Below are 14,020 nucleotides of genomic sequence, written 5' to 3'. Positions count from 1 at the left end.
GGAACAGTTCATTTCTCTAGAAGGCTTCACCTAAGGCCTTTACAGTTCTATCTAAGAGAACATTGGGATCAGAGATCCCAAAATCTGTCCGATTCCTTCCAGATCACAAGAAGGAAATAAAGGAGACCTGCGTTGGTGGATGAATCCGTGCAGGATCAACGAAGGAGTATCCCTTCATGTTCCGCCAAACCCTCGGCTAGTGTTGTATTCCGACGCCTCAGATGCGGGGTGAGGAGGATCACTCTCCCCCCCCCAGGGACGAGAGAGTGTCAGGCACCTGGAGGGGGAGAACAGGTATCCTGGCACATCAATATGAAGGAATTAACAGCGATTCACCTGTCTCTCATACACTTCGAGGCTCAGATCTCAGGTTCAGTCCTGCAGATCAATTCGGACAACACAACGCCCTAGCTTACATCAAGAAGCAAGGAGGGACACACTCGTTCTCCCTTTACAAAAAGGCAAGAGAACTACTGCTTTGGGCAGAAGAGGAGAAGAATCACTCTCGACGAGATTCATTCAAGGGGACAAAAATGTAAGAGCCGACCTTCTGAGCAGGAGAAGACCAGTACTTGCCTACAGAATGGACGTTGCATCAGGAGGTATGCAACAGACTATGGAACCTCTGGGGGAGATCAAATATAGATCTTTTTGCCACCCATTCGAACAACAGGCTGGAAAGTTACTGCTCCCGATCGCCGACCAAGGGCGATTTCGGTGGACGCCTTCTCCTCGATTGGTCCGGAATGACGGGTATGCTTTTCCTCCGTTCAAAATCATATCGGAAGTAGTAAGGAAGTTGGCAGCAGCAGAGGGAGCCAAACTGACCCTCATAGCCCCGTTCTGGCCAGCGCAAAACTGGTACACGAGAGGGTACTGGGATGGATAGTAGACTTTCCGAGATCTCTCCCAAACAGGAGCGATCTTCTCAGACAACCCCACTTCGACAGGTATCACAAAAAACCTGCCCGCTCTCGCTCTAACTGCCTTCAGACTATCGAAGGACTTGTCAGAACAAGAGGTTTTTCTCGAGAAGTTGCGAAAGCGATGCAAGAGCAAGAAGACCATCTACTATTCGAGTCTACCAGTCGAAGTGATGTGTTTCGCAGATGGTGTAGGACTCGGAAGATATCCTCTTCCAGTACCTCTGTGACAGATATAGCTGATTTCCTCCTTTACTTGAAGGAAAAATGTAATCTAGTAGTCTCTACAATTAAGGGCTATAAAAAGTATGCTATCTTCAGTCTTCAGGCATAGAGGCCTTAAACATTGGGGAAGACAAAGATTTACATGATCTGATAAAATCCTTCGAGACGTCAAAGAACAGAGGTATTAGAGCACCTAGTTGGAACTTAGATGTGGTCCTAAAGTACTTAATGACCTCCAAAATTCGAACCTCCCTGTAAGGCTACGTTCAGAGATCTGACAAGGAAGTCTTTATTCTTGGTCGCGCTAGCATCAGCAAAAAGAGTAAGCGAACTACAAGCCTAGAACATAATGTTGGCTTCAGGAACGACTCGGCGTTCTGTTCCTTCAAACCGATGTTTTTGGCGAAGAATGAAAACCCTTCGAAAACCTTGGCCTCGAACCTTCGAGGTAAAAGGACTTTCGTCTCTAGTAGGTACAGAGCGAGAAAGGGCTCTTTGCCCAGTTAGAAGCCTAAAGTTCTACTTAGAAAGGAAGAACGAACTAAAGGGGAGTAAGGAGAGTTTATGGTGCTCAGTTAGAGATCCCGGAAGACAGATCTCAAAAAATGCTCAGGCGTTCTTCATCAGAGATGTAATCAAGGAAGCCCATTTAGCGTGTAAAGAAGAACAACTGACCTCCTTAGAGTTAAAGCTCACGAGGTAAGAGCAGTCGCTACCTCTTTGGCATTCCACAAGAACTTGTCGATACAGACTCTAGTGGAGTCAACTTTTTGGAGATGCAATTCGGTCTTTGCATCCCATTACTTGAGAGACATTCAAGTGACGTACGACAAGTGCTTTACTCTAGGAGCGTACGTATCTGCGGATTCGTTGCTGGGACAGGGAGCTGAACCATCCTTTTTAGTTTTATTAGGTTAGGGTTTTTAATGGTGTTTGGTGCGTTTTATTGGTCGATTGAAAGAGGGTGCAGGAGTTGACCCCTTTCAAATCGTAGTTCTAACATGTTAGTGTGGTCAGGTGATCGGGATTGGTCGTTATGCTCCTTGTAGTGTCTTAAGTACCTAAAGCTCTATCATGTAAGAGGGTTAGCCCCCGTTGGTATGATACAGGTCAAGGTTCTGCCATGTAAGTGGGTCAGCCCCCATTGGTACGATCCAAGAAAAGGCTCTGCCATGTAAGCGGGTAAGCCCCCATTGGCATGATCCGAAAGGGTTATCAGTCACAGGTCTCATCCTCTCTGAAACTCTGATGGCAAGCAGACTCATAGACAGTATCAATGAAGTCTTCTTCCATATCAGGTAGGAACCAAGTTGTTTTTGTTAATATACCTACAACGTATGTTGTTTCCCTGTTTTTATATTCATAAATAATTAGTATGTAACTGTCTCTTGCCCTTCACCAAGGGTGTCAATCAGCTAAGTATATATCTGCCGGGGAAGTTGCATGTACAAAAATGATATTGTTAGTATACAATAAAGTTTTGTACATACTTACCCGGCAGATATATACGATTAATGGCCCGCCCAGCCTCCCCTCAGGAGACAGGTGGAAGAGAAAAATTCTGGTTAGAAAACGGGAATGGTTCCTATTCCCGCCACCCAGCGGTGGGAAGTGGGCCTGGTCACCTGACCTACCTGTCGCGTGTGCCGCGAGTTTGAATTCTGTCGGGACGTCAGAGACTATAGCTAAGTATATATCTGCCGGGTAAGTATGTACAAAACTTTATTGTATACTAACAATATCATATTTCTTTGTTTGTTTTCTCCTATTCTGTCCGAAGGGGAAATTGTATTCAGATTCCCTCCTCCTTTTCAATGTGGTTAATCGGGCTAGATAAATTATATTAAGGTAATGTTTATTAATATGGAATTTTTATTCTAAAATTAATATTAATAATACTTACCTGTATAATTTATCTAGTCCCACCCATCCTACCCCACGATCTGCCTATCACAACTGATTTGAGGGAAGGTTTTTGTATCTGTCAACGACAGTGTTGCCAACTGGCGGACAGAATAGGAGGTAACAGGGTTGCCAATGTGGTAAATTTTGGTGCGGTTTTTGGGGATTTAGGGCTAGATAAATTATACAGGTAAGTATTATTAATATTAATTTTAGAATAAAAATTCCATTTCTATTCATAATTTTTCTGTCGCCGGTGCTGGAAACACCTGTTTTCAGTACCTCCGTCTTAGGATTTTGGAAACTTCATTGCCGCTAAGTATCCTAATTGTCTTTTAATTTATTTATTTGGATTTGTGGCCAGGCATACGCTATCTTAAATTGATTTGAATTTGATTCATTTTTGCATAAGATATCTGAATCTAGTTAGGCTAGTTTCAGAGGGTGTTGTCTGCAAAGATAGGGTGTGGCTACCGAAAGCTTCGGTAGATCCGCACTTGGTATGCACGAGGGGTATGGGTCTTGCTGCTTTGTTGAGATTTGTCATTTAAGGAGTGTGAGACTTTGTCTAATTCCGTAAGGAAGACGTATGATTCGTATGTACGCAATTAATCAGTAAACATGTCTAATTCCGTAAGGAAGATGTATGATTCGTATGTACGCAATTAATCAGTAAACAAAAGTCAGGGTAGTGAACCTGCTAACCTTCCTGTAGACTTTTTTTTGCCTAACCCTATAGTATGGCCTACGGGTTATGAATATGTTTGCGAGAGGTGATCGCTCTCCTTCATTGTTGTGTAGAGTGCTACTTCTGTTATTGTTGCTCCTAACCCTGTAATGTTGCCTTCGGGCCCTAAAACAGTGTCTGTAGAGGTTATTGCCCTTTCTCTAATACTCTTTCGATTCGTAACTTAGAATCGAAAGTGCTTGCTTTAGAGAGCAATAGTGAAGTGGCTTAGTGCAGTGATAGTGCCCCTTGTGTAGTGGAGGGTGCGTCAGATCAAGCCTTATTTCGCCTCTAGGCCGGGACCTCTGCTTGACTCCCAGGACCCGGGGAGAGAGCATGTCGAAAGCCGAAGGAGGGTTACGAGGAACCCCCACCGATCTGGCGTGCCTTTGGCAGTTTCTGATGAAAATCCCCAGACTGCCAAAGTGCGTGCACGTGCACGAATCCTGAAGGATTGCTTCTCGTCCTCCGAAGCGTCCTCCCCGCGCAGGGTTTGGAGCTTTCGGAAGGACTCGCGCCCTCTAAATAGAAGCTTTATAGAGGAGGACGCTTCACGTTTCTCTCTCTCTCTCTCTCTCTCTCTCTCTCTCTCTCTCTCTCTCTCTCTCTCTCTCTCTCTCTCTCCCTCATGCGTTTCAGTGAGAAGTAATAAGGCGAACGTCGCCTGAACATATGTACGTCTTTCCACCGAGAAATACGAAAAAGAAGTCGTAGTAGCAGGACGCTTTTGAGCACTGACGTCCGAGCTTTGTTCTGTGAGAATAAGAAGGCGTTCCCTCGCCCCTCGTATTCTTACACGATCAACCCTTCTCCTGAGACTGCTTCGTGCAGTCGGATTTTTCTCCGAGATGTATCTCGCTCTTCCCTGAAGGCAGTTTCTCTCGCTTGTTTTGACGCCTGTCAGGAGCGTGACGCTTTTCTGCACGCTTCTTTGGACGCTCGGATGGACGCCAGGCACGTGCGGGTGCACCCCAAGCGCGTACCAGTGGACGCCGAGCGTGCGCCAGTGGACGCCGAGCGCGCGCCAGTGGACGCCGAGTGTGCACCAGCGCACGCCAGGTGTGTCGCCTGGCTGAACGTTTCTGTTGAACTCTTCAAGCTCTTGTAAGAAGAGATCTCCCCATGATTGTTCTTACAATATTCAGGAGTCTTTTCTTAGTGCTTGAATTCATCAGAATTTATGAGTCACCGAACACTCTGATTCTTTGGAATTGCAAGCACTCAGAAGGTGAGGGAAGACCACTCCCGATGATTGTTTTTGTGAGATTTGGGAGTCTTGGAAGTCGATAGAAGATTGCTCTCGATTATTGTTTTTACGAGATTCGGGATTCTCGCCGAGCACTCTAGTTCCTTGGAACTTTGAGGGCTCCCCGAGTACTTGGAGTTTTTAGAATCATGAGCACTTGGCGGGTGTTATATCGACTGCTCGGGATTTTACAGAATCTTGGGCCTTTCTCAACCAGTACTGGGAAGTTCGCTCTCCAGTCCAGTGAAGGAACACAGTGGGAGAAGTGCCGAGACACTTAAGTGTAGGATAGAAGAAGCAATCCTTCTCTGAACTTTCTCCTAGAGGGGCTTCGGCCTTGAAGGAGACTAGTGTGTATTGGAGGAAAGTGATAGTTCTTAGGAGATGAGTATTGCTCATAGTACTTGTGTTACGTGACCTGCTCGGCGTACTCGGTTCAGCTGAATCTAGTATACTTGGCCCTGGCTGGGAGAACTTTTGCTCTCCTTAAGTTGGTGCTTTGCCATGGTATAAGCACCCTCCTTCCCCGTGATGCAGTCATCGCAAATTGACGATCACCCTTGATCTACCCCTCTTGCTGTTTTTTTAACAGGACAGGTAGGAATGCACTTACTCCTTACCTGTTACTTAACCCCCTTGGTTGTTCTGAGAGGTGCAAGGTGGACAGAAAGAATTCTGAAGAGTGAGGAAAGTTTCACTGGGTCCTGTCGAATCTCCCTTCAAGGAGAGGAAATTGGGAGCTTCATACGTACCTCGATTCGGCAGCGCAGTCAGCAACCTGTGGGCAATTCTGGTGCTAAGAAAAGGGACATTGTCCTTATTCGACTCTTCAGTCTTGTAAGTCCCGAAGTCATCTCAGCCCTTAGGAATGAACCTTTATTTGTTTCTGCTTCTCTCTTAGGAAGTGGATACCGCAGCAGTCTAGGAATGTGCCAAGGCGTCCTCCGGCCAAGGCCTAAAAGTCTCTGGCTGCGAAGGACGATCGTGAAGTAGCGAGCCGCCCGCCTTTCTCTTTTGAGAGAATGCAGATACATTTTTCTTTCAAATTTTCTAATGGGGAAGAAGGAAGGACATAGAAGAACATTTGTACAGACGTTTTCAGACGTCTGGAAGTACCTGTTTTCTTCCGGGTCTTGGCTGTCTTCCATAGAACTTCCACCTCTTCTGTGTTTTTGTTTCAGGAACAGCCAATTCAGCTAAGAGCTAGTCGTCTTTGGTATCCTGTTGTCGCCATAGAAGCCTCCCTTTGGGACAGCTTCACCTTCGCTTTCTTTATTAGAGAATGACAGAGGTCTGCTTCTAGTCCTTAATCCTTTTCCTCTCTCGAATGATGAGGAAGGAATTAGGCTGGTGCTCAATCAACAGGAGCCATCGAATATACTTGTGTATTCTTCTCATGACATGTGCCTGTTATCAGATGCACCGACCGAGTAGTAGATGCATACCTTTAGGGCCATTGTCTTGAGGTGTGTGGCTGAGACGATAAGTATCTCTTCATCAGTATCCTAAAATTCAAAGGCAGCCTTTCGGGCTGCCCAAGAGTTTCGGGATTTGATTTTGAGGCACCCAATGGTGTTGTTAAGCAACAACAACACATTAGTTGTATTTATCACCAAACAAGAGGGTTTCATTGCCCTCCTGTTGCAGTTAACATGCAAGTGCTCGAGGGTAACTGTTGTGCACATGGTAGCTCTATCAGTCAAACACATTTCAAGATGAGATGTATTACTAGCAAGCAACTCAGCCTCTGGAGTTGAGTGAGGGGCAGGGTACTGCTGTCTCATGGAGAGATTGTCCGTCTTAGTATTGATTCTACTCGGTTGAGGGTTAACTACTAATGAACCTCTCCGTCTGGCCATTACAGAGACAACATTTGACTCTTGTTTAGGGTTCTTGTCACGTGCTTTGCACGCGCCCTTGCGAGAATCATCAGACAGAGCTATGTCTCAGTAGATTCCTCATCATTCTGTTTACTGTCCGGTACAACAGAAATCTGTAGGTCTTCTGCTCCATCACACCTGACCCGTGGGCCACTGCGATAACTCAGAATGATTTTTTATTTTTTCAGACAAACTCAACAGTTTTTGTCTTCTCTTGACATTTTTCTAATTTGTAAGGTGTTCAACTAACATCGTACACTAGGAACTGAAAATAAATGATGGAAGACTTTATCTGTTGCCTGACCTGCCAACTCTACTTCCAAGGCAGTGAGAGGAATTCCTTCTTGACCCAACCCAGCGCCAGTGATGCAAGAGTGATTCCTCAGGCAGTACAATCCCCATGTTTTCACAGCTGAAAGACTATCCAGCTCTCCTTGCAAGCCTAGGCTATCTTGCCGAGCAGCAACGGAAATAGCTGGATAACTCTTTAAGTCCTCTGTAACAGTGTCACTGATGAGATTTTTTTCTCTGGTCAGAATCATGAGTTACGTCTCTCTGGTTCAGTTGTTAAAGACATAGGTCCACTTTTGCCCTAATATTTCACATGAGTAGTATTGTTTCTCCTGAGTCGAAATTCAATTACTGACGAGGAACTTTTCTCTGTTTTGCCATCACAGGGACCTCTGGTCTCCAGATAGCATTTGACTCTCGTTTAGGGCGCACATGCCCTTGCGAGAATCATCGGACAGAGTTTTGTTTTTCAAGACCGCATCTCATATCTCTCGGGCATTGGCAAAGAAGATAGACGATTTTCTTGGATCTTCTTCAGTATCACCCTGCAGAAGGTGGGTATCAATATCTTGACTCCGTCTCAGATGTAGTGATGAACTCCAAATCATTCAGCATCTGTTGACATGTTCAGGTCATTCATGATTCCCTTTGGCTTGGCTTTACCTTCAGAAGACTCGACATCCTGGACGTGGATGTTGATAACTTTTCTCCAGTACTGACTCGCCAAGGGAGAAGTGTCTAAGGGCACATCTTCCTCTTGGTTTTGCAAGAAGATAGGAGGAGGTTCTCTGCAGCTGGTGACAACGCCACTTGTGCGCTTTCTCCAAGAGTGCAGGGTACCAGTGGCGTAGTCTTAACTTGCATTCCAAAGAATATGTTGGACGGGAAGATAGATGTGGTCTCATCAGGACCACATTTATGTCTTTCTACCTTTGGGTCATTGCCCACAAATCCTTGGAACCTTTCTTCTTTGGACCTGTGGTGGCTGCTCTACAAGTGGTTTCTTACCCGACTCCTTCAAGAGGACAAGTTGCATCTCACCTAAGGTGAGCGGTTCTAGAGGTGAGAAGGATTCGAGAGTGACTGGCCTCTCCTCCACCTCCTTCCTCGTCCTTCTACTTCTGGTAAAGAATAGGACTCGAACCTAAACTTGCTGGACTTGTGTCTGATGCGGTAAGTCTACACATCGAGCTTCCTTTCTATTTTTCTTGTTAGAATCATAGAAGCAATCCCACTCCTTCCTCTAAGCAAGGGGAAGAAGACAAGCCCTTCCTAGATCTTTGCCTTAGTGCCTCCGACTCTTGATAGTCTTCCCAGCCTTCTTTTGTATAAGTTATGAGTCCACTCATTCGAAAAGGTCCAGAAGTCCGACTCTTGATCCTGCAGTTCTTATATACTCCGATCAAATTGTTAGAGGTGGGGTACTCCTTGCTCTTTTGATCAAGAGTAGCAGCCCAGGTGTGCTGAACTCCAGTCAGTTTGAGACTCGCTCAGATTCCACCCTCCAATAAGTGAGTCTTCCTATTGTAAAGGACCAAGGATTTGTATATTATGTAGGAACAAATTGCAATTTTTAAAATTAAATTGTATTTTTCGTTATTGTACAAACCTGAGGTCCTTTATTACTAATGCCTACCTCATATCACTCACTCTGCAATCTTAAACCTGGGCTGAAAGGCGGAATGGAATGTTTACATCCAGGCAGGCAGGTCTGCCCACTTACTGTATGGTAGTTACTGCTTAGCCACCTTGTTCAAGAGTTTTAATGGCCGTGTTCCAGCTTTGTAAAGGACCTCAGGTTTGTATAGTTAGGAGTAGAACAATTTACTTTTAAAGATTGTGATTTTATTGATGTAAAACCTTATTTTAATTTTACTTCAATTTTTTTACTAGTACACACAAAATGGAGCTGAGAGAGGATGTATATTCTGCAAGTGAAAGTGTAAAGGAAGCTGAAGCAGCCTTTAAAAACCAGCAGGAAGCAGTAATAAATGCCAGTCGACATCTATCAGAGTCTCACAGGAACTTGGCCTCAAGCTTGGACAAACTCTCGGAAATTTTTATTAATTTTGACAAGATGGTGAGTTCTGTACCAGGTATTTGAGTGAATGAAAATATATATATTTTTTTTTTGCAATGTCACTGCACTTTTGGTTGACCTTAAACTTTCATTTCTTCATTGTTTTTTTTCTTTATTCTATTTATTGAGGGGATTAATGTTGCTTTATATCACTCTCACAGCATTGTGGATACCAAAATTTACATAGTACTATATTGTTGCTATTTTTCTCCAGTATGTTGGTCCTTCTTTATTTGTGGTAAATTGTTTCCAAGACTTTCACCTTTGCTTTTGAGTGTTAGTGTAATATCTCAAAAACGGGTGAAAGGGTCATGAGCTATGTCGGTGAAATTATTCTGTGGGTGACCCCCAATCTAGGTGATTAACTGTAGGCGGTTGTTACATCCTTACACATAAATTTTCATGTTATTGCTTTAGCTCTTGATTAATACATAAACTAAAAAGTTTTGTTACCACTCTCTCCTTTTTAACTGTCATTTTCTTTGGAACCTTATGTTTTTATCAGTCAAGACTCCATTCTCTTGTACTCCAGGAACTCCCTATCGGTTCACAGTGCCATCTCATTCTTTGTCACCTACCTTGAAATTTAAATCGCCTAGCTGGTACAGCACACAACTTTTCAGCACTACCGAAATTGAAATTTTAAATGAAAGTAAATATTTTGAAGTCATGGAAATCTTTCACATTTTCTCCAAACCCTTTAAGGCTCAGATGCAAACTCCCAAAAACATTCTCTCACTTTTTTCTAGCTCATTACATTCAGTATCATGGCTCTCCCACTACTCTTACTAACATAATTGTACTCTTTCACCTTTCGCTATACGTGTTTGTTAATTTCAGTAAGTGATTTTTGTAGAATTAGGAGGACATTTTTTCGTTTTGATATACGTATCAAGATGATCGTGGCATTTCCAGTCAGAGACATAATTATCAACAGCACAGTTGTATACAGTACTTTAGAGGCATCTGTGGTCTACTGTGTAAAGGATTATCCCCTTCCCTGATTATCCCAAGCATTCTTGTGATCAACTATCATGTCTGCCTCTTAAATATTCCTCTTATTTCTATCTTCCCAATTTAACTCGTTTTTTGATGAATTCGCAATTTCTATATTTCCAGTCCCCCTAGGAAAAATTTAGTATTAATTTTGGTCAGTAGATGTTTGTGTGCCTTGTTTACTTGACGAACTTCCAACGTCAGATGCTGCTCTTGTGACATTCGCTTGAAGTTCATAATTTTCAAATGCTGGAAAAAATACTAAATTTTGAATTCTACAATAATCTAGATTTTATTTCCTTTTTGCCTTTCTAACATCCAAAGTAATTCTTTACATTACTACATGATTCAGAAAAACAGTGAAAATAGCGTAATCTATGACTCCAGAGTTAGCTGGGGGTATGTGAACATGCATGAGATTGCCTTAAGTTTTAATCACTAAAAATTATGCCCTTCATATTTCCTGTTACAGAACTATAAAAATAAATGTAAAAACCTGCTTATTTTTATATATTTAAAAAAACTGAAAGGGAAGGGGGTTAGATATAATGCTTTCAAGTTGATCATCACATTATAGTATGAAATTAAAGTGGTGAGTTCCCAGGATATCACCTAGAAGTAGGCTATATACTTGTTTGATTGCTAATTTGTGCGTGTATCTCTTATGTACATTTATTCAATGTTTTGCTGCAGTGTTAAATGAATATCTTAGTTTTTCAACAAAGAATACAACATTTTTAGACATTTTTCAATCATAATTCTGTATATACTTACTCCTTGGAATATAGCATACAGTAGTACCTCGAGATACGAAAGGCTCAACTTACGAAAAATCCAAGTTACGAAAGCCAATACGAAAAATGTAACAGCTCTACATACGAAAAGTTTTCAAGATACGAAAGGTTTCTGAAAGTCCGAGATTCGCCCGGATAACAATTTTGAAAATCGCGCCGCGCGCCGCCATCTTAGTACTAGTAGTCTCGCCACCATCCTCCTGCTCTCCCATTGGTTCATGATGCTAGTCGCGGCCATGAAATCCTTCTCTCCTATTGGCCAGCGTCCCTCCCATCATGCATCTACTATGTATACGTGGTGGCGTGCTTTGGCCACTCGGTACCAGCATTGTTATAGTACGCACGCGGTATTCGCTTTCGGGATCGTCAATGTGTACGTTATTTAAAAAAAAAAGTGACCAAGATCTCTCACATGGGATAAGTGATCAAGGTCTCTCCCATGGGATAACTGGAAACTTTGCAAGGTTGGTAGAATATCCACTCCCTGCTGAACAGAGGATGTAGACCAATCATTTACAACATGCATACCAGTACGTATAATCAAGGCACTTCAGTTTATGTTGAGGGTCAGCAGCCGAACATTCAGTACTCCAATCAGTTGCAGAGAAAGCATTTGGTTGAACAGGGTTTTGATGGACACCAGGGCCAACAGAGTCATGAGGTGCAAAGAAAGAACTGAAAGTTAAAATTCTGTTTAAAAAAAAAAAAAAAAAACCTACGTAAAGTAAAAAAAAAAGTTAAAAATCAAAAAAAGAAAAAAAAACCGGCAGAAATTAAAGCCCCTTTTCATAAAGTGCAATCATTTGTAGAAGACCCCCCGAAAAGGCTCACACAGGAATTGTGTACTTATATTTTTTAAAGTGTACGTACAGTAACCTCCCCGTTAACACGAGTTCTGTTAACACGATTTCGATCTTACACGAGTTCAAAATCATACAGAAAAATTCTGCTAACACGTAATATTCGATGTTACACGATTTGAATTTTCCGCTGAGAGCAAGAGCGCGGGAGGTGTGGCGAGAGTCTGACTCACCCCACCTTTCCCGCGCTCTCTCTCTCTTTCCTGCTGGCTCAGTGTGAAGCCAGCCCTCGCCCATGAGAAGAGCCAATATATTCTAGCATTGGTTAACATAATTAGTGCGTACTTTACTACAGGTAGTCGTCTACTTACGACGGCATTAGGTTCTGGCAGAGCTGTCGTAAATTGTCTTTCAGCATATTGAGTAAATTGAATCATGTTTGTGCTGTCTTTTTATCCTTTTTAACCATACTTCAAACACATGCGCTGTACATGTACGTATTTGTTCGTTTGCATTTTCATTGACAACTTACTAGCCTACATATACATTTTATATCATCCCAAAAATGTGCATGTATAGTACCTATTATTACGTTTAGCATATGAAATCTTATCATGCTCGAACTCCTTGATTAATACTTACTTTTATTACTGTATTTAACATTTTTATTGCAGGCATTCAGACCATCTGTCTGGTCTGTTTACATTTTCTTATCCGCCATTTGCATTGACAATCGGCTACACGTATTATATACATACTTTTATTTATTTATAGGTTTGAATTAAATGCATAATTTGTTATTATATTTGATTTATTTGCAAAACAGAAATACAAAATGAATTACTAAAATACGAATCTTACCATTTTCGAACAAAATTTTACTTCTGAAAATATAAAACAAAACATCGTCTGCTGTCTAGCGACCGTTTGTACTGTTTCCAACACGTCTATGTACGTACGTAGTAATACACAAAGTTTTATTTAACAGTATGTAAATTATTTTTTCTTTATAAATTTCAGGCAAACTACAGTAATGCATAGATAGAATTGATTTACAGTACAGAAAAAACATGAACATACAGAAAAAATAAAAAATTACGAAACATTTGAAATTTTGAAAAAGAAAAAAAAAAGAAATTAATTGTCTGCTGGTGGATGGCTGGGGATCGTCCGGGTCATCCGATTCCGTGGTAGTACTACTGGTAGTGGGGACAGGGGTAGACTGAGATGTTGGTTTAAACTTAAACATGCTTAGTTTTGTTTGAATGGTCCGTTTTTTCTTCTCTTCATAAATTTCTCGGAGATGAGCGCGCTGACGGTAGCGGGAAAAACTATCGTACGCGCGCTCGATGTATTTTAGCCAAATATAAAATTAAATATTATTGTATATTATTATATTGTCGTAGCTGTCGTAAAGTCGGTCTGTCATAAGTTGCATAGTTCGTAAGTAGACGACTACCTGTATATAAAAATATATAAATAAAGTGGTTTTTTTTCTGGCAAAATCCCAAAATAGATTAAGTTTCCCATTGCCCTGGAACGTTAACCCCCTTATTTCCATTATTTCTTATGGAGGAATACTTCCCTGTTAACACGAATTCGGCTAACACGACATCTCCAGGAACGTAACCCTCGTGTTAACGGGGAGGTTACTGTACATACATATGTACAAAAGAAAAAAAACGGCAGAAATTAAAGCCGCTTTTCATAAAGTGCAATTATTTGTAGAAGACACCCCCCGAAAAGGCTCACACAGGAACATTGTGAAAAGTAGGCAGAAGCAATCTTCCTTGGATAGTTACGTATGTACGTAGCCTCACTCGAAAGGTAAGCTTCCACATTTTACGTACAGTATATTTCTTGTTACCATGTACACTAATATACACTTTATTTACAGGTTATATTTTGCATTTTTTTTTTTTAATTTAGGTATTGAATGGTCCAAATTGTTGTAGTATTTCATTGTTTATAGGTCAATTTAGCTTTATTATGAAATTTACTGGGGTGTTTTTGGAGGGCTTGGAACGGATTAGCCATTCTACATGTAAAATGTGGTCCAAGATACGAAAACCTCATGATACGAAAGGCGCCTCGGAACGGATTAATTTCGTATCTCGAGGTACTACTTTATATCATTTCAGTCTAATAAATTTTCT

The 14,020-nt window shown here is 41.9% G+C and overlaps 1 protein-coding gene across 1 annotated transcript in view; it reads left to right on the top strand.

Annotated features, from left to right (window-relative positions):
* The window catches only part of LOC135224362 (uncharacterized), a 102,656-nt gene that overhangs the window by 24,791 nt on the left and 63,845 nt on the right, over positions 1 to 14,020 (top strand). The window contains 1 exon segment of the mRNA XM_064263303.1: positions 9,088 to 9,274. Within this exon segment, the coding sequence (XP_064119373.1) occupies positions 9,088 to 9,274 (187 nt within the window).

The sequence above is a fragment of the Macrobrachium nipponense genome, chromosome 12 (assembly GCF_015104395.2).
Source record: "Macrobrachium nipponense isolate FS-2020 chromosome 12, ASM1510439v2, whole genome shotgun sequence".
Lineage (NCBI taxonomy): Eukaryota > Metazoa > Arthropoda > Malacostraca > Decapoda > Palaemonidae > Macrobrachium > Macrobrachium nipponense.
Note: the sequence above shows the minus strand (reverse complement) of the source record. Positions and strands in the feature narration are given on the sequence as shown.